Genomic DNA, 21201 nt, shown 5'->3' with positions numbered 1-21201 from the left:
TATATCCTCTAGCTCAGAGATTCCTTTCTCCTCCATGCCCAGTCTACTAATAAGCCCATGACAGGCATCCTTTCTGTGGCTTTTGTTTGTTTTGCCTTTTTGTATGCTTTCCAGTTTTTTCTTGATAGCTGGACATGATGCACTGGGTGAAAGGAACAGCAGTAAGTAGGCCTTTAGTGATGTGGTGAGGTTGGGGGAAGGGGGAAGGCATTCTAGAGTTCTGTGATTTGGTCTCATTTTCACTGAGCCTGTGTCTCAGGACTGTGCACTTCACAAGTGTTTCTCAGAAGCAACCCCCCAACCTCTCCCCTTCAATGGGACAAGATAGCTAGAGTGGGCTCCAGTTGAGTGTCTTCTTTCCCCCATCAGTTAGGCTCCGGTAACTAGTTTCCCCTCAGGGCAGGCCTTGTTAGGACAGAAGGCTCTGGTGTATTTCAAAATGGTTCCTTCCTTCTCCCCTCCCCGTACTGGAAGCAGGAGGGGATTTTTCTTTGACATTTACTGTGGGAACCTGGTAGAACTTCAGGAGGTGACACAGATATGCGGGGGTCCCCTATGACTGAGTCTCCCCAGAGTTCCTAACTCGCAGACTTGTCCACATTGAGGCTCCAGCAAGTCAGTTAAAGTTCAACTTTTCCTGCCCAGGCACTCATTCCCACGGTGGTTTCTACTTGTGAGTCTCTGCTCTGCTAAGCCACAACTCCTGCTATTGGCCTGTCTTGTCGACAGTTTTGGGCACGGCAGTTTGCCCAGTGTTCTCTCTCTCATGGATCCAAGAAGAGTTGTCTGTTCAGCTTTTTACTGGTTAGGACAGAGTGGCAGCTTCCAAGCTCTTCACATGTAGAACGGGGAAACCTGAAGTCTACCCCTTTCCTTTTAAAGAAACTTCCCAGAAGTGCCAGACAGAGCTCACACTTTTATCTCACTGACCGAATGCAGTATATGGCTGCAAAGGGAGACTGGGAAATGGGGTCTGTTCTTGGAGCAGCAATGTGCTCAGCTAAGAAATTGGGGTTCCTCTACCAGGGAAGAAGGGGAAAGTGGGTATAGGGAGATAACCAGCAGCAACTGCCATGGGTAGATATTATTATTTACTCCCATTCTACAGATGAGGTAAGGTGAAGAAATGTTCCTTAGGAACCCAGAGGAGTGAGTGATCTGCTCCCAAGCCCATGACCTTTCCTATCAGACCACATGACACATTAGTCCTATGTGATGCTCAGCAAAAAAGCTGAGGTATCTCTTGATGCGTCCTTAACACTGCAGAGTGGGTTTATACAAAACGAAGCAAATGGAAGCTGTTGAAAATACATTCTGGACATTCCTTTATTGTAGCTGGGTCCTCTTGGATTGGCAGCCCCGAGGGCCTAGACATCTATTTTAGGAAAGGGCTAAATATACTTAAGTATATTCATGGGAACAATGCAGTATCACATGTAACACTATTGATTTCTCTATTAGTCTTCATGGTAAAGTAAAAGTCATATACTGCTATTTTATAATATTAAAAATTGAACAACCAATACATGTTTTTAGTTACTAGTGTACCACTTGAATTAAACCATGAGAAAATGGAGTAGAAAGTGGCACAACACTCTTGACCAATGGTTATTTACTCTTCTTGGGCCATATGTTCGCTTTGAGGTTCTGATGAAAAGTATAGACCCTTTCTCTAGAAAAGTAGGTATTTGCTCCTACTCACAAAACATGGCTTACATTTTAAGGGAGCTTGTGGACTGTTCTGAAGCCCATTCATTAAACTACATATTTCAGGAAAGGTTTGGGGAAAAATTCTAAAAGGGAAACTCAAGGTAGGGATGAATTAACAGTCCTACAGTTCCTCCCCTACAATCCACATGCCAAGATTGGTTTGCTATTACACTGGTTATCACTTATAGCATGAAACCTTCCAGACCCATACAATATAGAGCATTTAAAAAAACACAGATGGCCTCCACAATGCACGTAGGATTGCGACTTGTTTTTATTCACACATTTGGCAGTGTGTCTTGGGGTTATATCCATGTTGTCTTCCCATTTTTCAGAAGTAATAGTGCACTCTCTATAGTTCCGATCAGGTTGCTATACTCCTGGAGAAAGAAAAAGGAGCCACAAAAGATTCAGCAAGGGACAAATAAAGGAATCCAGTATTTGATTTAAGGATAGACTCAATGACTTTAAACTTTCCAGAATGTAAAGAAGCCCAAGGATTGAATGTGATCACAAGTTAAAATCAAGAAGGGTAGGAACGAAGTGAATAGAAATTCTGCAGTAAATTGTAACATTAAAAATAAGAGGGTTTCTCTTAAAGGCTCAAAGGTGTGCTTTTAAGAAAAATTGGAGGGCTGTTGTACGTGGGTAAGGACAGGAGAAAGATGGCAAGATGGAGGGGAAGGAAGACCTGTCACAGGCAGTGACAGACTGGTAGGGGTGAGCTGTCTGGTTGGGACCCACTTCCCCCCTCCCCCACCCCATTATTCTCTGCAGACCTCCACCTCTCCAGTGACCACCAAGGGGCTAGAAAACCTCATTACCAGTGAAGTGCCCACTGCCAAGTTTGCTGGGTAATGTCCAGGCAGCCCTGGGGCCCTGAGGGGGGTGTGTGAAGATGGTACCAACACATGCAAATGGGTTGTCCAAGCTCAGAACTTTCCCTCACCCCTCTCTCACCTCCCCTGCCTCTGGGGACTAAATAGTTATATCGGGGAAAGGAGAGGGTACTTGGAAGTCATCTGGAAGGGCAGATGACCAACCTCCTGGTTGAGGTTGGGGGGGGGCACCCAGGGCAACCTCAGAGTTTCCCCCATCTTGGGACTTCACCTGTCTTCCCCCAGACTCTCCAGGAGTGATGCCCATTCTCAACCCCTGCCCCAGGTATTCTGTACAAACCCAGCCCAATGAAAACCCTAAGGACATATGTATGAGTCCATAGGTAAAGCTCCTAAGATGGAGGAGGAATCCAAGCATTATGAAAGAAAGGCAACAAGCTGAATAATTTCAAGCAAAAGAAGCAGGACAAGAAATTAAAATGAGCATAGTAAATATTTTCAGATAAGGAAAGACACTGGGAGACCAAAAGTAAAAATGAACAGTTATGGAAAAATTGCAAACATTAGGAATATACAATATTCTTGAACTAAAAGATTCAATGGATGGGCTGGACAATAGATTGGAGATATGTAAATAACAAGGATGAGAGTCAGAAGATGAGGTCAAGTAGTTCACTGTCTCAATGTATCAAGGAAGGGTAAAGAAGATGCAAAGAATTTCACAAAGGTGGAGGATAGAGGAAAAGGGCCAGTATCTGTACGAAATATCTGGATGGTGAAATCAGTAAACCAAGGGAAGAAAATACTTGAAAACTTTAGTTCTGCTGCATTTTTTTTAATTTAAATTTTCATTAACATACAGTGCAATATTGGTTTCTGGAGTTCTGCATTTTTAAAAATTAATTACTGAATCCATTATTTCAACATTCATGTTGGGCCTACAATGTGCCAGCTCTTCAGAGCATGAAGAAGGCAGACAGGGCTCCCATGTAGTCTTGAAACTTAAATCCTAGTCAGCTACAGGCGAACATACAACGAAGCAAAAAAGTACTTTGTTCACCATAAAACAGGGTGATGTAACCGAGGGTAACTGGAGGCGGGAAAGTCACACTTAAATCAGTGCTCAAAGAAGTCTCATCCAAAGAGGCGGAATTTAAGCTGAGGCTTAAATGCCAAGAAAGAGCCGACTGTGTGATAATAGCAGGGGGAGCATCCCAGGCAGATGGGATGAGGTCAGCGTGTTCTAAAAACAGAAGGAAGACAGTGTGGCTGGAGCCTGGAGAGCCAGAGTGGGTGGACCCAAACAAGACTGAAAGTGTAACTAATAATCAGATGATGTAGGACCATGTAGACCATGGTCAGGGTGGATTAAAGAAAAAAAAAAACCTGGAATTATAGCCCCTGTATAAAGCAATGTATTTATAATTATATTATTTTCAATTATATTAGGCTGAACATAAGAAATGGGCAATATTCAACTATTTTGACCTTCAAAAACAGGACTTTCTTTTTTTTTTTTTTTTTTTGAGTAGGCTCCACAGCCAACATGGGGCTTGAACTCACGACCCTGAGATCCAGAACTCATGACTCTGAGATCAAGAGTTGCATGCTCTACCAACTGAGCCAGCCAGGTGCCCCAAAATTAAGACAGTCTTATGATTCAGTCTTTTTAAAAGATGTTTGCCTCATCCCATCATCCATTATTACCACCTGAATTTCTTCTTACAATTTCTTGTAAGTGTTAAAAAAGAAAAAAGTTTATGTTTGGGAGGCAAAGCAAGTGTCTCATTTACATTCACAATGGGATGCCACTTTGAAATGTTTTGAGTTAGATTTGACAGACGTTTCCTAGGTCCTACTGTGTGCCAGTGGTGGTATGTTAGCTACCAGGAATACAAAGATAGAGAAGTCATGGGCCCTGCCACAAGGAGATAGTGAGTGAAAACAGATCAATGCCAAGATAAACTTGGCCTAGGTCCCCTTGGGAAGTCTCAGGATCCTACTGATGGGGCAGATCATACCAGGGAGGTGTTACCAGGTCTCAATGAGTGAGGCATCTGGAGAGGAAGGAAGTGAGCGTTAGTTACCAACATGATTTCTCACTTAGGTTGGTGAATATGAGTGTGGAAGAGATGGCTAGGGGGCCGACTCAGAGACTGATGATTGGAGGAGGAAAACACCTAATGTTCCTACCCCAAAATTTGACTCCATGGACCAAGATACCTAGAGAAATCTAGAAGCAGGGTTTTTTTTGTTGTTGTTGTTGCTTTGCTTTGTTTTATTTTTTGCTTTGGGGGCCTGTAATGGCTGGCTTTCCAGTTTTCCCTTCTGGGGGCAGGAGGAAGGATGTCAAAGGGTGCTTTAGCCAAAGAACCCCAGCTCTGCCCAGTGAGGAAACTTGGAGCATATTCAAGAACAGCTCCACTGGAAACAGCCAAGGGACAGTGGCCACAATGTGAAATTGGAGTGCCTTTTAGTATCAGTGTTTTGCTTTTATCACTAAGACTCCAGTATTTCTATCACCCGTCTTCCAAGAAGGTATTTGATACCATTGGCACAAATTCTGGTCTTGACTGGCTGTGTGACCTCTCAGGAGGTATGCCTCTCTGGACCTCCTTTTCCTCACCTGCAAAGTGAAGGTGTTGATGAGGTTAACCCCTTTGGTTCTAAGATGTAATGCCTGCACTATACAGAAGACTTACTGAGTATCTAGCACCATATTAGCAATTCGTGGAGTATTCTAGTAATGCTAAGGCAGACCTCTGAAGTTTGATTTATAAACTCTAGGCCTTGCGCTCTTGACACAGGGCTGTTTTTATAGCAAAATCAATAAGTCACTATAATCATCTAGGTCGTGGACTCACAGTTTCTCTCAGCTGGTCCACATCTGGGGAAAAGAGGCTGATTGGCACAAAGGGAGCAAACAGCACTAGTCTAACACACTCATATGTAAATGAGGACCACACGTCACCTCTTACGATCTTTTTTTCCCCCTTTGGTCAGTAAATTCAGGACCCCTTGCAAGATTTTCCATACTGGGGGTAGAAGGAATCACTTGCTCATTTATATTCTTGCTCCTGTGGAAAACATTTCCTGCCACCCTTAGAGCCAGTGAGTCACTTCCAGCCTTCAGACCTCCACGGTTTCCTTTTCAGCCCTGGCCTGGCCCTCTGGAGAGGGGTCCAGGCTGTTGGGCAGGAAGGTGCTTCAGGCAGCAGGCAACACACCTTGAATGGCTTTGAAATAGCAGGAGGATCCTCCCGTCAGGAGAAATTATCTGGGTGGTCTGATAAATGCCAGGCGTTGGATTCCAGACTCAGCATTTTTCCTTTTATTTTAAAAATTCTAAGAAACGCCCATAGAAGGTACTGCCGGTTGCAGGTTTATTTTATGACTCATGGAAATTTCTAAAATGATAAATATTGGCTCAGCAGTAGCCTGACATAAGAAACACTCGACTAGACCAGAGTCTATGGTTACAAGAAACAAGAAGAGTGTGTTCAACAAATAGCTTTCAGAGGAAAAAAAGAGCAGAAAGTATTGCCTGGATTCCATGAAGTGGCCTGGCAGGCCACGATTTCATTTGTTTTTCTTGAGGACAGAAACTTTCCTGAGGTGGTCACAGTATCTTCCTGTCCAAGAAACCATTCCATATGCCTTCGGTTTTCTACTTTATTTAGTCCAGGCTCCTTTTAGCTAATATAATGAAAATACTTCAGCAATCATAAATATTAATGAGGGTGAAGTTGGAAATATTTTTCCCTCAGAAAGGGGGAAAAAAAAGGAAAATAAATATGTTCCTTCCTGAGTAAAAATCCCTCTATCTCTGTGTGGAGATGAAACTAGGCATTCCACAGAGATGTTAAAAACCCAGACTATCAAATTGTTTCAGAGAAAGTTTAGAAATTATGGGCCTTAAGTATGGCTGGGCTCTTCCTGAGTACTCTTATTTCTCACAAAACAGGGTCAGCATTACCTTAACTTCCCATCAGTTGATTTTATCTTTTAAAGAAAACATAAATAGTAATATTCAGACCCAATGAAAAGGCTAGTGTCACAACTTCTCAAAACCTAGTCATGAGTAGCGTGAATCTGCCTTTCTGTGAGTGGGTTTATCCTGTATAACTTTTGCAAGTTTGTTAACAGAGCAGCATTACTTCTAGTGTTCTTTAGAATTGGCCATCCCAACACACACACACTTGACAGACTGGAGTCACGATAAATAACCTGGTGAGGAGGATTCATAAAGAAAGTGAGAAAAGACTCAGGCCATAATTCCATGCTTCAAATAAAGCAGCCAAAGAGACTGTTAAGCCTTTGGCCGTCCCAAGTACTCCTAGGAGGAGGATGCCAAATCTGAAAAGGCGTTTTGGTAAATCTGACAGCTCATGCCGATGACTCTCCTACAACCAATCACAGACCGTCACACTTCCCTTGCGGAAGAGGAGGCCATGTTGGGATAGACGTGGACACCCAGAACCAAGACTCTAGAACATATTGCAGAGGGCGTTGGAGGGCAGAGAAACAGCTAAAGGCCATTCCTTAAGGTCTTGTAGAAACTCCACCGAGAGGTAGGAGAGAAACAAGATGGCCGACATGATCTGGAACATGAGTGTGATGGGAAGGGTTGTGTAACAAGACACTGCATTGGACTGCCCTTTGCCCCAGCTGCTGGGAAACTTATCTCAAGTTTCACCAGAGAGAGAAACTGCGGGAGCCAGATTAATCAGGGAGATGTGCCATGGGGCCTGGTGTCAATACTGAAGAAACAGGACTTCCCCTTTGGAAGGCCTGGCCCTATGTATTTTTCGTCCCTTTGCCTCTCTGCTCATCTTATATTAATAGGCCTTGCAACCTGATGGGGAGGGAGCTCTCCCCACCTGAGCAGCCGAGGCAGGAGTGTCTCTGCAGGTAGCCAAGGTGATGCTGGCAGCCAGAGGCAAGGGTTGTGGGGATGGCTCATCTTCCTCACTGCCAAGGGAGAGGGAGCCCCCTGGGCCCCAAGCCATGACACAGATGGGCCCTGGGTCATTCTGCTGGTTGAGCCCAAAGAGCAGCAAAAATAATCACATAATGGAAATGGCTTTGTTGCATTTTTTCCAGGTTATTAAAAAAAATCCAAATTTGTCAGGAAAAGAAAAAACAACCCTGGAAACCTATGAGAAAGAAAAGTATTCATTGTCCCATCACCTTTTTGTCTAATAATTCAAAAGAATTTTGGGGTGCCTGGGTGGCTCAGTCGGTTGGGCATCTGCCTTCAGTTCAGGTCATGATCCCAGGGTCCTGGGATTGAGCCCCACATCGGGCTCCCTTCTCAGCAGGGAGTCTGCTTCTCCCTCTCCCTCCCCCTTTCCCTCTGTGTGCTCTCTTTCTCTCTCAAATAAATAAATCTCTTTAAAAAAGAATTTAAGAGAACTTTAATTCACAAATTGTCTAAGAATACCTTCTCCTTATTTAAAAAAACAAAACAAAAAACCCCTTCACCTTCACTGCCCTGAAATTCTTTGCCTCTCACCAAAATTAAACACTATCATTGGTTTGGAATGTGTCCTTGCAGAGTTTGTTCTGTACATTTACACCATATGCCATATACTTGCACGTACACACACAACTGATGGATCAATATAGACAGTTTCATATTCCTGTGATTTTTAAAAAATGCTAATAGTATATTCCATCATTAGCTTGCTGCTTTCCTGTGTTTGGAAGGCAACCCAATGGCTTGCTCCACCACTTTTCTCAATTCTGTGCTCAGATGTCACCTACTCAGTGAGGCCTTCCTTGACTATCCTGTGTAAAATTACCACACACCCCAACCTTCCAGTTCCCTTCTCTGCTTTATGTTTCTCCATAGCACTCATCATCATCTAACATACTATATTTTTCACTTATTTACTTTCTATTCCCCCACCCCATTTGAATGTAAGGTCCATAAGAACAGAGATTATAATCTGCCTTTTCACTTTTTTTTTTTTAAGATTTTTTATTTATTCATTTGAAAGAGAGAGAGCGCGCGCAAGAGCATGAGCACAAGCAGGGGGAGAGGCAGAGGCAGAGGAAGAGGGAGAAGCAGATTCCACGCTGGGCAGGGAGCCTGATGCAGCGCCCGATCCCAGGACCCTGGAATCATGACCTGAGCTGAAGGCAGACGCTGAACTGACCGAGCCACCCAGGCGCCCTCTACATTTTCACTTCTGTAGTCTCAATGACTAGAAGAGTGTTGGCACATAGTAAGTTGTGAATAAATATTTGTTGAATAAGTAAATGAGTAGGATTCCAAAGAGTTGGTGCAAAGACACTGCAGGCATAGGCACCATGCCTAGAGGGCAGCGGCCATCTTTTGAGCATTGGCACCAAAGCCACACGCTGAGCAGAGTGAAGAGGGGTCTCCCATACCAGCCCTGAACTGCCTACCCCTAGGCTCCATGTTCGAAGACAAAAAGCAGACCTTATTTGGTTAAACTATTGTTGGGTGCCTGCTGTGTGCACCTGCGTGCCATCCTAGGTGATACCAGTCAATGGTCCTGAAAGATTGAGAAGTATTCTGAGAGGGAAAGGGGAAGGCTTGGGACAGAACCCGTGGGAACCCTAGTAATTCAAAGATGTGAAGTTGAAGAGGATCCCTTCGAGAGGCTTCCAAGAAATGGAAAATCCAGAAGCAAGTGGAATCACGGACCTAAGAAAGGGTGCTTCCAGGAGGGGGATAGAGTCAGCAGACTCAAATATCAATGAGCAGTCCCGGGAGGGGAGATGGGGCATTGGTCTGAGAACTTGGGTGATGGAAGTTGAGTGAGTTTCTTTCTGAGGACTCTTATTTTCTCTGTGAAGTAGCAGGCATGAGCATCTATGGTAGTTAATTTTATGTGTCAGGTTGGTGGGGCTTTTGTGCCTGGTTGCTTGGTCAAATGCTAGCCAAGACATTGTTGTGAGGGTATTTTGTAGATGTGATTAACATAATCAGTAAACAGGGAGTTAGTAGGTCAGATTACCCTCCGTGATATGGATAGGCCTCATCCACTCAATTGAAGGCCCGAACAGCAAAATCCGAGGTTTTCTGGAGAAGGAATTGGCCTCAAGGCTGTAAGGTTAGAAATCCTTCCTGGATTTCCAGCCTGCTGACCTGCCCCACAGATTTCAAACTCAAGACTGCTACCTTACCTCTTACCTGAATTGCCAGACTGCCCTACAGATTTCAGACTTGCCAGCCCCCATGATTGCATAAGCCAACTTCTTAAAATAACCACCACCACCCCCAATATGTGTGTGTATGTGTTTTCTGAGGTGTATTTTGATATGTTGCTTTTTTTTTGATGAATAGTGAAGTTGAACATCTTTTCATTTTTTTTTTTACCATGTGCCTTCTGTAAACTTGAATGTGTCATATCAAACTCTAAGGTAATTATTTGCTTTAGAAACTTGGGCCACTTATATATGGTTCTTTTCTTTTCATTTGAAAATACCACAAATGGTCAGACTCTGAAACATAAAATTCTCAGCGGATCTTCTCCTTCCTTCGCTTTTCTACCGGATCTTTGTCTTTTTGTTATTGATTTGTAATTTTCTTTGCATTGTACTTTGTCTTTGGTCTAATATGCATACTGTCCCCCTATATTTTTATTAGCTCTTAACATTGTTTAGGGTTGTTGTTCTTGCTATTTTCATAACACAAAATAGTTTATTTTTTCGATAGGCATAACTTCCAATCTTTTCCTCTGAGGCAGTTACTTATTTTTAGAAACATTGGCCACATATACAGACTTTACCCTTTTCACGTGAAAAAGACACAGATTATGCAACAGATGCATTTTTCAATTTAGGGATGGAGTCTATGGTGTTAATTATTGTTTTAGTATTTGAACCTCTGGATGCATAGGAAAGTCTTAATATATTATTTTTCCTAAAAACTCAAATGATTTCATTTACTGAAGAAGCCTGTTATTGCAGCTGCTAAAAGTTTGGTGATTTTTTGAAAAAGACGGATGTTTTCCTTTTCCACGAGGGCTTGGCTAGTCCACAGCACTATGAAAATTATTGGATACCTCCCTAGCTTCAGGTGATGGATACTGAGGGAAAGGTAAGCCGCTCAAAGAAGAATTAGGGTTTCAAGTCCATATGCTATTCTCAACATCATGTTGACTTTGTGGGAACTTACATACAAATATTTTAAAGTTACATAATTTATTTCTTGTCTTAATACCTCCATTAAAATCAGCATAGAATGAACACAGTTTTCTGTTTTGTTTTGTTGTATTAGTGTTACTTAAGAGTTGACCCATTAAAATAAATATATAGAGGAACTTCAGTTCATTTAATGATCTGAAAACAGTGATGGCAGGACCCTAGCAGCTTTGGCCAGCTCCCCTCCTATGTCCCCTTATGCTCCCTAACACTGAAGGCTGCTGACTCTGAACTACCTGCCATTTTCTGTCCCATGTCCTAGAGTGTTAATGCCCTCTGGAGCAGTTCCCAACCAAAGATGGACAGGGAGTTGGTGGATAAGTACCAGGCTTCCTCACTCCTTGGGTGGGATAGTTCTGTGGGGTATCCTGTTCTGTCTCCTAGAGTTTCCAGATGCAGCGAGCGCCAGCTACCCACTGAGGTAATTGTGATGACACCCCTGTGGTTGGCCTTTTCCCCTCCTGCCTCACTTCCCCCATTCACCTGCTGCTGTGACAGGATCCTCTCCCAAACATACTACTTGTGCTCAGGGTCTGCATCTGGGGGATTCCAAACTAAGACAAATGCTCAAAGTCTGCCAGCCTACATACAAAAAGTAATGGCTAATATTTGTTAAGCACTTACTATGTGCCACACACCGTTCTGAACACATCAGTTAGCCCTCATGACATCTTTTGGGAACTACTATCACCCCCAGTTCATAGATGGGACATGTGAGGCTTAGAGAGATTAAGTCTCTTTTCTGAGATCATGTAGCTAATGGGTCATGAAGGATTTAAACCTAAACTATTGAGGGGCCCCTGGGTGGCTCTGTCAGTTAAGCTTCTGACTCTTGGCTTTGGCTCAGGTCATGATCTCAGCCCGGAGTCTGCTTGAGTTTTTCTCTCTCTCCCTCTCCCACTGCCCCTCCTCCTTTCTCTCTCTAAAATAAACAAATAGATAAATAAAGTCTTTTTAAAAATAAACCTAGACTATTGAACTCAAGCGTCCATAATTTTAATCCATACATCCTATGACACAGTATATCAGCCTACTTCAAAAAACTTCGCTGGTGCATATTTAATAGGCTGTGGGAAGGCATTTTGCTGATAGTTGAGCTGATCGATATTTTTGCAGTCTCCAGCAATAATACTGTTGTCTGACTGGGATTGTCTACCCTCTCCCAACTGAAATCCGAGTCCCTGCAAGAAGCTTCTATGTTTTTTCGAACCACGTCAAGAAGTTTTCTGCTGGCTCTTCTAACATGTGAGTCTGTTTTTGCAGCTAACTACTGTTCCTGCTGTTTTTGTCAAAACTAGCTGCCCAGCTTACAATTTACTGTATGAAAAATGTTGCCCATTATGCTGAGTGGATCCAGGATCTTAGCTGGTTGTGATGCTGTGCGAGGCATGTTTGTTACTGGTTTGAAAGACGACATTTCACAGGCTCTGGATGACCGTTATTTGAACTGAAATATTCTTCCAGCCCCTGACCTTATCAAGTTTTTTCTTTGTTACACGGCAAAATATTATGCTCTCCTTCTGGTCCCACTGCTGGTCTTCAGAAAGAGTAAAACGAATGTTTTGTGGTTCCTAGAAAATGTTATAAAATTGTTTCCCAAGTTAGGTCATTGCAGTTGCAAAATTCTTGTTTTGGTAGAAAACTTTGCCAAAAACAACAGAGGCCATGGTCAGCCATTATTTCAGGGAAAAAAAAAAATCTTGAGATTTGTTGGGATTGCTTTCTTCCCTTCCAATGAAAAGAGACCAATCCCTCCAGCTAGGCCTAAACTAGTTTTGAGATAAATCTCTCTCTCTCTTTATAGAGATACACTTTAATTTACTGGTTGACTTCCCCAGTTTTTGCAATAGTCCCATAAAATTTTGGAAGGCATTTTAACTTTATAAGGCAATTATCATAAATTATTTTTCAGAAACTTCTTGAGCCAACTTGAAATCAAAACAAACCATTTTCTCAGGCTGTAGACTCTAATTCCACTCTAATTTTTTAAAACTGAGCATTTAAATTTAGGGTACCATTTTAAATAATATACTTGGGAAGGCTGATTCTCTTCTTTGAGCTTGCAGAGATTGAAGAAAGGACATCATGTTTCTCTCCATCAATTTCAGCCACCAGAGAGATGGACCCATGTTATTTCATAATTGATGTGACTCCAATAAATGTTGAATAACTGAGTTTCAAGGGGAGAAATGTCCTGAAGTGTCTTTATAGTGTTTGTCAACTCCTGTGGTGTAAATACCACTGTGGCTGATTTTAAGCTATCAGTGAGGTGTTAACCAGCTCCCAAAATTCCTGGAAATTCAACAGTTGGGTCTTATGAGCTCCTAAGAGGTAGCTCCAGAATAATATTGCAAGTGACTCAGCCAAATAGTGCCCCCAATGCAGGCTTGGGAACACTGGTTTGTTGCCCCTACAATGCCCTGGAATTGGTTGTAGGGGTCACGAGGATATCATGTAGCAAATCCTGACAAAGTGGCATTTTCAGAACCAGGGTGTGTGTTACCCAAAAACTCAGGTTACCTTAAAGAAAAAAAAATGTACCCTGGGAGAATTGGATCCCAAATGTCCTGTTTAATTGTCATCCTTGCAGATTCTAAGTCCTACAATAGGGTCATTGAGGACAATCCAAGAGGCATTTTAGAGACAGGAGCCACTCAGCTCTGTGGCTTGTTTAAACTGCTATGTTCAGCAAAGGCTGACCACAGAACAAAATAAGCAGTCAGAATCCAAACTGGATGCCAGCCTTTGTAATGGATTTTGTTTCAGGTTTACATCTGAAAAGCTACAGTGTTTGAGGAGCCCTGGGAAATGTCTTCATTATCTATCACTTGAGAGCATAACTTCTTTTTCTTTTTCATCTTCTTAAAATAGAAAGCTCTTTTCCAAGGAATTAATTTTTTCTTTTATTGTGTCTTGTAAGTACAGCCATTCTGCTGACTGGTGCACTGTTTTCTTTCTTAATGAATGTATTTTTGTCCTGTCCCTCTGTATTTCCTCCAATGATGCAAGGCAACATAAATCTAGCTATTACAGTGGAGAGCAAAGCAAATTTCAGTTTAGGGCTGCTACAAAATTTTACCATGCCCTTTGAAACAGCCCAGTCAGTGAACATGGAGTGAGAGCACCAGGCCCCTGGTATAGCTACTGATAAGAGCTTCATGCTTCATCTTTGGCAGAGCAATACCCAGCTTCCCCATTTGAAAGTTTCAAGATGAACTTCCCCACATTCAAAAACTTTGTCTTGATTTCAAATTTCTATCTAAGCTTCATTTTGTTTTTTTTTCTTATTAAACAGGGATGATTTATTTTTGTTAATAGAAAAGTTTTAAACTACCAGAAAACTAAAAAAATTGCCCAGTGCCCCTCTCTTTATTAGTGAAGATAATTGCAGTAATATTTGAGATTTACCTTTCCACTGTGGTATTTAAGTGTATATTTCATCTAAGATAATGTATATTTTGCATATTGTTTTACAGTTCTTTTTTTAATAATTTTTTATTGCTATGTTAATCACCATACATTACGTCATTAGTTTTTGATGTAGTGTTCCATGATTCATTGTTTGTGCATAACACCCAGTGCTCCGCGCAGAATGTGCCCTCTTTAATACCCGTCACCAGGCTAACCCATCCCCCCACCCCCCTCCCCTCTAGAACCCTCAGTTTGTTTTTCAGAGTCCATCGTCTCTCATGGTTCCTCTCCCCCTCCGACTTACTGTCCTTCATTCTTCCCCTCCTGCTATCTTCTTCTTCTTTTTTTTTTCTTAACATATATTGCATTATTTGTTTCAGAAGTACAGATCCGTGATTCATCAGCCTTGTACAATTCACAGTGCTCAACATAGCACATACCCTCCCCAATGTCTATCACCCAGCCACCCCATCCCTCCCACCCCCCACCACTCCAGCAACCCTCCTCAGTTGTTTCCTGAGATTAAGAATTCCTCATATCAGTGAGGTCATATGATACATGTCTTTCTCTGATTGACTTATTTCACTCAGCGTAACACCCTCCAGTTCCATCCACGTCGTTGCAAATGGCAAGATCTCATTCCTTTTGATGGCCGCATAATATTCCATTGTGTATATATACCACTTCTTCTTTATCCATTCATCTCTCGATGGACATCTTGGCTCTTTCCACAGTTTGGCTATTGTGGACATTGCTGCTATAAACATTGGGGTGCACGTACCCCTTCGGATCCCTACATTTGTATCTTTGTGGTAAATACCCAGTAGTGCAATTGCTGGATCGTATGGTAGCTCTATTTTCAACTGTTTGAGGAACCTCCATACTGTTTTCCAGAGGGGTTGCACCAGCTTGCATTCCCACCAACAGTGTAGGAGGGTTCCCCTTTCTCCACATCCCCGCCAACATCTGTCGTTTCCTGACTTGTTAATTTTAGCCATTCTGACGGGTGTGAGGTGGTATCTCATTGAGGTTTTGATTTGGATTTCCCTGATGCCAAGCGATGTTGAGCACTTTTTCATGTGTCTGTTGGCCATCTGGATGTCTTCTTTGGAAAAATGTCTGTTCATGTCTTCTGCCCATTTCTTCATTGGATTATTTGTTCTTTGGGTGTTGAGTTTGATAAGTTCTTTATAGATTTTGGGTACTAGCCCTTTATCTGATATGTCCTTTGCAAATATTTTCTCCCATTCTGTCGGTTGTCTTTTGGTTTTGCTGACTATTTCTTTTGCTGTGCAAAAGCTTTTTATCTTGATGAAATCCCAATAGTTCATTTTTGCCCTGGCTTCCCTTGCCTTTGGCGATGTTTCTAGGAAGAAGTTGCTGTGGCTGAGTTCGAAGAGGTTGCTGCCTGTGTTCTTTAGGATTTTGATGGACTCCTGTCTCACGTTTAGGTCTTTCAACCATTTGGAGTCTATTTTTGTGTGTGGTGTAAGGAAATGGTCCACTTTCATTCTTCTGCATGTGCCTGTCCAATTTTGCCAACACCATTTGTTGAAGAGACTGTCTTTTTGCCATTGGACATTCTTTCCTGCTTTGTCAAAGATGAGTTGACCATAGAGTTGAGGGTCCATTTCTGGGCTCTCTATTCTGTTCCATTGATCTATGTGTCTGTTTTTGTGCAAGTACCATACTGTCTGGATGATGACAGCTTTGTAATAGAGCTGGAAGTCCGTAATTGTGATGCCGCCAGCTTTGCTTTTCTTTTTCAATATTCCTCTGGCTATTCAGGGTCTCTTCTGATTCCCATACAAATTTTAGGATTATTTGTTCCATTTCTTTGAAAAAGGTGGATGGTATTTTGATGGGGATTGCATTGAATGTGTAGATTGCTCTAGGTAGCATTGACATCTTCACAATGTTTGTTCTTCCAATCCATGAGCATGGAACGTTTTTCCATTTCTTTGTGTCTTCCTCAATTTCTTTCACGAGTATTTTCTAGTTTTCTGAGTACAGATCCTTTGCCTCTTTGGTTAAATTTATTCCTAGGTATCTTATGGTTTTGGGTGCAATTGTAAATGGGATCGACTCCTTGATTTGTCTCTCTTCTGTCTTGTTGTTGGTGTATAGGAATGCCACTGATTTCTGTGCACTGATTTTATATCCTGCTACTTTACTGAATTCCTATATGAGTTCTAGCAGCTTTGGGGTGGAGTCTTTTGGGTTTTCCACATACAGTATCATATCATCTGCAAAGAGTGAGAGTTTGACTTCCTCTTTGCCGATTTGGATGCCTTTGATTTCTTTTTGTTGTCTGATTGCTGTGGCTAGGACTTCTAATACTATGTTGAATAGCAGTGGTGAGAGTGGACATCCCTGCCACATTCCTGACCTTAGGGGAAAAGCTCTCAGCTTTTCCCCATTGAGAATGATATTCGCTGTAGGTTTTTCATAGATGGCTTTTATGATATTGAGGTATGTACCCTCTGTCCCTATACTCTGAAGAGTTTTGATCAAGAAAGGATGCTGTACTTTGTCAAATGCTTTTTCTGCATCTATTGAGAGGATCATATGGTTCTTGTTCTTTCTTTTGTTAATGTATTGTATCACACTGATTGATTTGCAGATATTGAACCAGCCTTGCAGTCCAGGGATAAATCCCACTTGGTCATGGTGAATAATCCTTTTAATGTACTGTTGGATCCTATTGGCTAGGATTTTGGTGAGAATTTTTGCATCCATGTTCATCAAGGATATTGGTCTGTAATTCTCCTTTTTGATGGGGTCTTTGTCTGATTTTGGGATCAAGGTAATGCTGGCCTCATAAAATGAGTTTGGAAGTTTTCCTTCCATTTCTATTTTTTGGAACAGTTTCAGGAGAATAGGTATTAATTCTACTTTAAATGTCTGATAGAATTCCCCTGGGAAGCCATCTGGCCCTGGGCTTTTGTTTCTTGGGAGATTTTTGATGACTGCTTCAATTTCCTTAGTGGTTATAGGTCTGTTCAGGTTTTCTATTTCTTCCTGGTTCAATTTTGGTAGTTGATACATCTCTAGGAATGCACCCATTTCTTCCAGGTTATCTAGTTTGCTGGCATAGAGTTGCTCATAATATGTTATAATTGTTTGCATTTCTTTGGTGTTGGTTGTGATCTCTCCTCTTTCATTCATGATTTTGTTGATTTGGGTCCTTTCTCTTTTCTTTTTGATAAGTCTGGCCAGGGGTTTATCAATCTTGTTAATTCTTTCAAAGAACCAGCTCCTAGTTTCGTTGATCTGTTCTACTGTTCTTTTGGTTTCTATTTCATTGATTTCTGCTCTGATCTTTATTATTTCTCTTCCCCTGCTGGGTTTAGGCTTTATTTGCTGTTTTTTCTCTAGCTCCTTTAGGTGTAGGGTTAGGTTGTGTATTTGAGATCTTTCTTGTGTCTTGAGAAAGGCTTGTATTGCTATATACTTTCCTCTCAGGACTGCCTTTGCTGTATCCCAAAGATTTTGAACAGTTGTGTTTTCATTTTCATAGGTTTCCATGAATTTTTTAAATTCTTCTTTAATGTCCTGGTTGACCCATTCATTCTTTAGTAGGATGCTCTTTAGTCTCCATGTATTTGAGTTCTTTCCGACTTTCCTCTTGTGATTGAGTTCTCATTTCAAAGCATTGTGGTCTGAAAATATGCAGGGAATAATCCCAATCTTTTGGTACTGGTTGAGACCTGATTTGTGACCTAGGATGTGATCTATTCTGGAGAATGTTCCATGGGCACTCGAGAAGAATGTGTATTCTGTTGCTTTGGGATGGAATGTTCTGAATATGTCTGTAAAGTCCATTTGGTCCAGTGTGTCATTTAAAGTCTTTATTTCCTTGTTGATCTTTTGCTTAGATGATCTGTCCATTTCAGTGAGGGGGGTGTTAAAGTCCCCCACTATTATTGTATTGTTGTCAATGTGTTTCTTTGCCTTTGTTATTAATTGCCTTATATAATTGGCTGCTCCCACGTTAGGGGCATAGATATTTACAATTGTTAGATCTTCTTGTTGGATAGATCCTTTAAGTAGGATATAGTGTCCTTCTTCATCTCTTATTACAGTCTTTGTTTTAAAATCTAATTTGTCTGATATAAGGATTGCCACCCCAGCTTTCTTTTGGTGTCCATTAGCATGGTAAATGGTTTTCCACCCCCTCACTTTCAATCTGGGGGTGTCTTTGGGTCTAAAATGAGTCTCTTGCGGACAGCATATTGATGGGTCTTGTTTTTTAATCCAATCTGATAGCCTGTGTCTTTTGATTGGGGCATTTAGCCCATCTACATTCAGGGTAACTATTGAAAGGTATGAATTTAGTGCCATTGTATTGCCTGTAAGGTGACTGTTACTGTATATTGTCTGTGTTCCTTTCTGATCTATGCTGCTTTTAGGCTCTCTTTTTGCTTAGAAGACCTCTTTCAATATTTCTTGTAGCGCTGGTTTGTGTTTGCAAATTCCTTTAGTTTTTGTTTGTCCTGGAAGCTTTTTATCTCTCCTTCTGTTTTCAATGATAGCCTAGCTGGATATAGTATTCTTGGCTGCATATTTTTCTCGTTTAGTGCTCTGAAGATATCATGCCAGTCCTTTCTGGCCTGCCAGGTCTCTGTGCATAGGTCTGTTGCCAGTCTAATATTTCTACAATTGTAGGTTACATATATCTTCTCCTGAGCTGCTTTCAGGATTTTCTCTTTGTCTCTGAGACTCGTAAGTTTTACTATTAGCTGTTGGGGTGTTGACCTATTTTTATTGATTTTGAGAGGGGTTCTCTGTGCCTCCTGGATTTTGATGCCTGTTTCCTTCCCCACATTAGGGAAGTTCTCTACTATTATTTGCTCCAATATACCTTCTGCTCCTCTCTCTCTCTTTCTTCTTCTGGGATCCCAATTATTCTAATGTTGTTTCGTCTTATCGTATCTCTTATCTCTCGAATTCTGCCCTCGTGATCCTGTAGTTGTTTATCTCTCTTTTTCTCAGCCTCTTTATTTTCCATCATTTGGTCTTCTATATCGCTGATTCTTTCTTCTGCCTCATTTATCCTAGCAGTTAGTGCCCCCATTTTTGATTGCACCTCATTAATAGCCTTTTTGATTTCGATTTGGTTAGATTTTAGTTCTTTTATTTCTCCAGAAAGTGTTTCTCTAATAACTTCCACACTTTTTTCAAGCCCAGCTAGTATCTTTAAAGTCATGATTCTGAACTCTAGGTCCGACATTGTACTAATGTCCGTATTGAGTGGGTCCCTGGCAGACGGTACTACCTCTTGTTCTTTTTGCTGAGGTGATTTTTTTTGTCTTGTCATTTTGTCCAGAGGAGAACAGATGAATGAGAGAACAGAATGCTAACAGGTTAACAACGTCTCCAGCGAATATACTCTATACAAATCAGAAAAGATCTGAAACCAGGGGACAAGAAAGGGAAAGAAAGAAGAGAAAAAAAAAAGGAAAAAGAAAAAGATAAAAACAAACAAAAACAGAACAAAACAAAAAAAACAGAATATGATCAAATATGATCAGGCTAGTGCATAGATCAGTGCCACACACTAGCTTTTGGGCATATTTTGGTCTGTTAGAAGAAAGTGCCTGCTAAAATTTTAAAGGAAGAAAGACTTATATATGTACAAAATAAGGGTTGATACAATGAAGGGATGGCAGATGACTGTAAAGATGTAAATTATAAAAGATTTTATAAAAGGACTTGATAAGATAAGTTGTTTTTAAAAAGACAGAAGAAGATTTAAAAAGAAAAAGAAAAAAAAGGGAGAGAATGTGATCAGGCAGGAGACTAGAACAAAGCCATACACTAGTGATTTAGGGTATATTTTGATCTGTTAGAAGAAATTGTATCTCAAAATTTTAAAGAGAGAACAACTTATATATATATACGTCAAAAATAAGGGTAAGTACTATGAAGGGATAAAAATATGACTCTAAAAATGAAAAATAAAAAATGTTTTTTTAAAAAAGGGATTGATAGATGTTTGAAAAAGGGAAAAAGAAAAATTCAAAAAAAGAAACAGTTAAAAAAATTAACTTTGAAGAACTAATGAATTATGGTAAAAAAGCCATGAATTCTATGTGCAGTATTCCCGTAGCACTGGAGTTCTCCTGTTCTCCTTGATCCATAAACTTGGTCTTGGCTTGCTGGCTGTTCATGCTGATCTTCTGGGGGAGGGGCCTGTTGCCGTGGTTCCCAAATGTCTTTGCCGGAGGCGGAATTGCCCCGCCCTTGTGAGTCCGGGCTAAGCAAGCTGCTCGGGTTTGCTCTCAGGAGCTTTTGTTCCCTGCAAGCTCTGGTACAGCTTTGGAGGACCAGGGCGAAAATGGTGGCCTCCCAATCTCCACCCGGAGGAGCTGAGAACTCGGGGCCCCGCTCCTCAGTGTGCCCCCAGAGAAAAGCAGTCACTCCCATCTCCCTGGTCTCCGGCCGCACTCCGTGCTCACCCGGCCTGTGATCGAGCATTTCTATGTCTGGCACCCGACCCCGTGTGGAGTCTCCAAACCCAGCAGATCCCTGCGGTGCACTTCCGTGCCACTCCTCCCAGGGGAGGAAGGGGAGTCTCCCCAGCTCTGCCGCTTGTTGGGTCCCTGCTGGAGGAGCATCAGCCTGACTGGGGTGCGGATCACAGTTTATGGCAACCCCGAGCTGAGAGCCCGCGTCTCAGCTCCGTCTCTGCAGCCGGCTTCCCCGCTCCGATACCTGGGAGCTCTGCCACACTCAGGCACCCCCGGTCTTTCTGTGACCCCGAGGGTCCTGAGACCACACTGTCCCACGAGGGTTCCACCCCCCGCTTAGCCACTGGAGCGACGTCCCTCCGCAGAGCCGCCTTCTAAAAGTTCCGATTTTGTGCTCCGCTGCTCTATCACTTGCCAGAAGCGGCCGACGGAGGCCCCCTCCCCCGCCATCTATCCTCCCGAATATCGCCTCGCATTCACTTCTCTGCACGTCCTACCTTCCAGAAAGTGGTCGCTTTTCTGTTCAGAGTGTTGTTACTATTCTTATCTTCGATCTCCTGTTGAGTTCGTAGGTGTTCAGAATGGTTTGA

General features: G+C 42.0%; 1 protein-coding gene across 3 annotated transcripts in view; it reads left to right on the top strand.

Annotated features, from left to right (window-relative positions):
• Positions 1-21201, top strand: part of BFSP1 (beaded filament structural protein 1) — a 72282-nt gene that overhangs the window by 2639 nt on the left and 48442 nt on the right. The window contains exon 1 of one of the 3 annotated variants that reach the window (XM_073878428.1): positions 11907-11972. The exons of the other annotated variants lie outside the window; for them this stretch is intronic. Within the exon in view, the coding sequence (XP_073734529.1) occupies positions 11971-11972 (2 nt within the window). The 5' untranslated portion in view covers positions 11907-11970. Of the gene's footprint in view, positions 1-11906; positions 11973-21201 lie in introns of those variants that run through there. 3 annotated transcript variants of the gene reach the window in all.

This window comes from Callorhinus ursinus, unplaced genomic scaffold, assembly GCF_003265705.2.
Source record: "Callorhinus ursinus isolate GAN/ISIS: 27379988/994484 unplaced genomic scaffold, GSC_fseal_2.0 scaffold29, whole genome shotgun sequence".
Taxonomy (NCBI): domain Eukaryota; kingdom Metazoa; phylum Chordata; class Mammalia; order Carnivora; family Otariidae; genus Callorhinus; species Callorhinus ursinus.
This window is presented reverse-complemented; position numbering and strand designations above follow the sequence as displayed.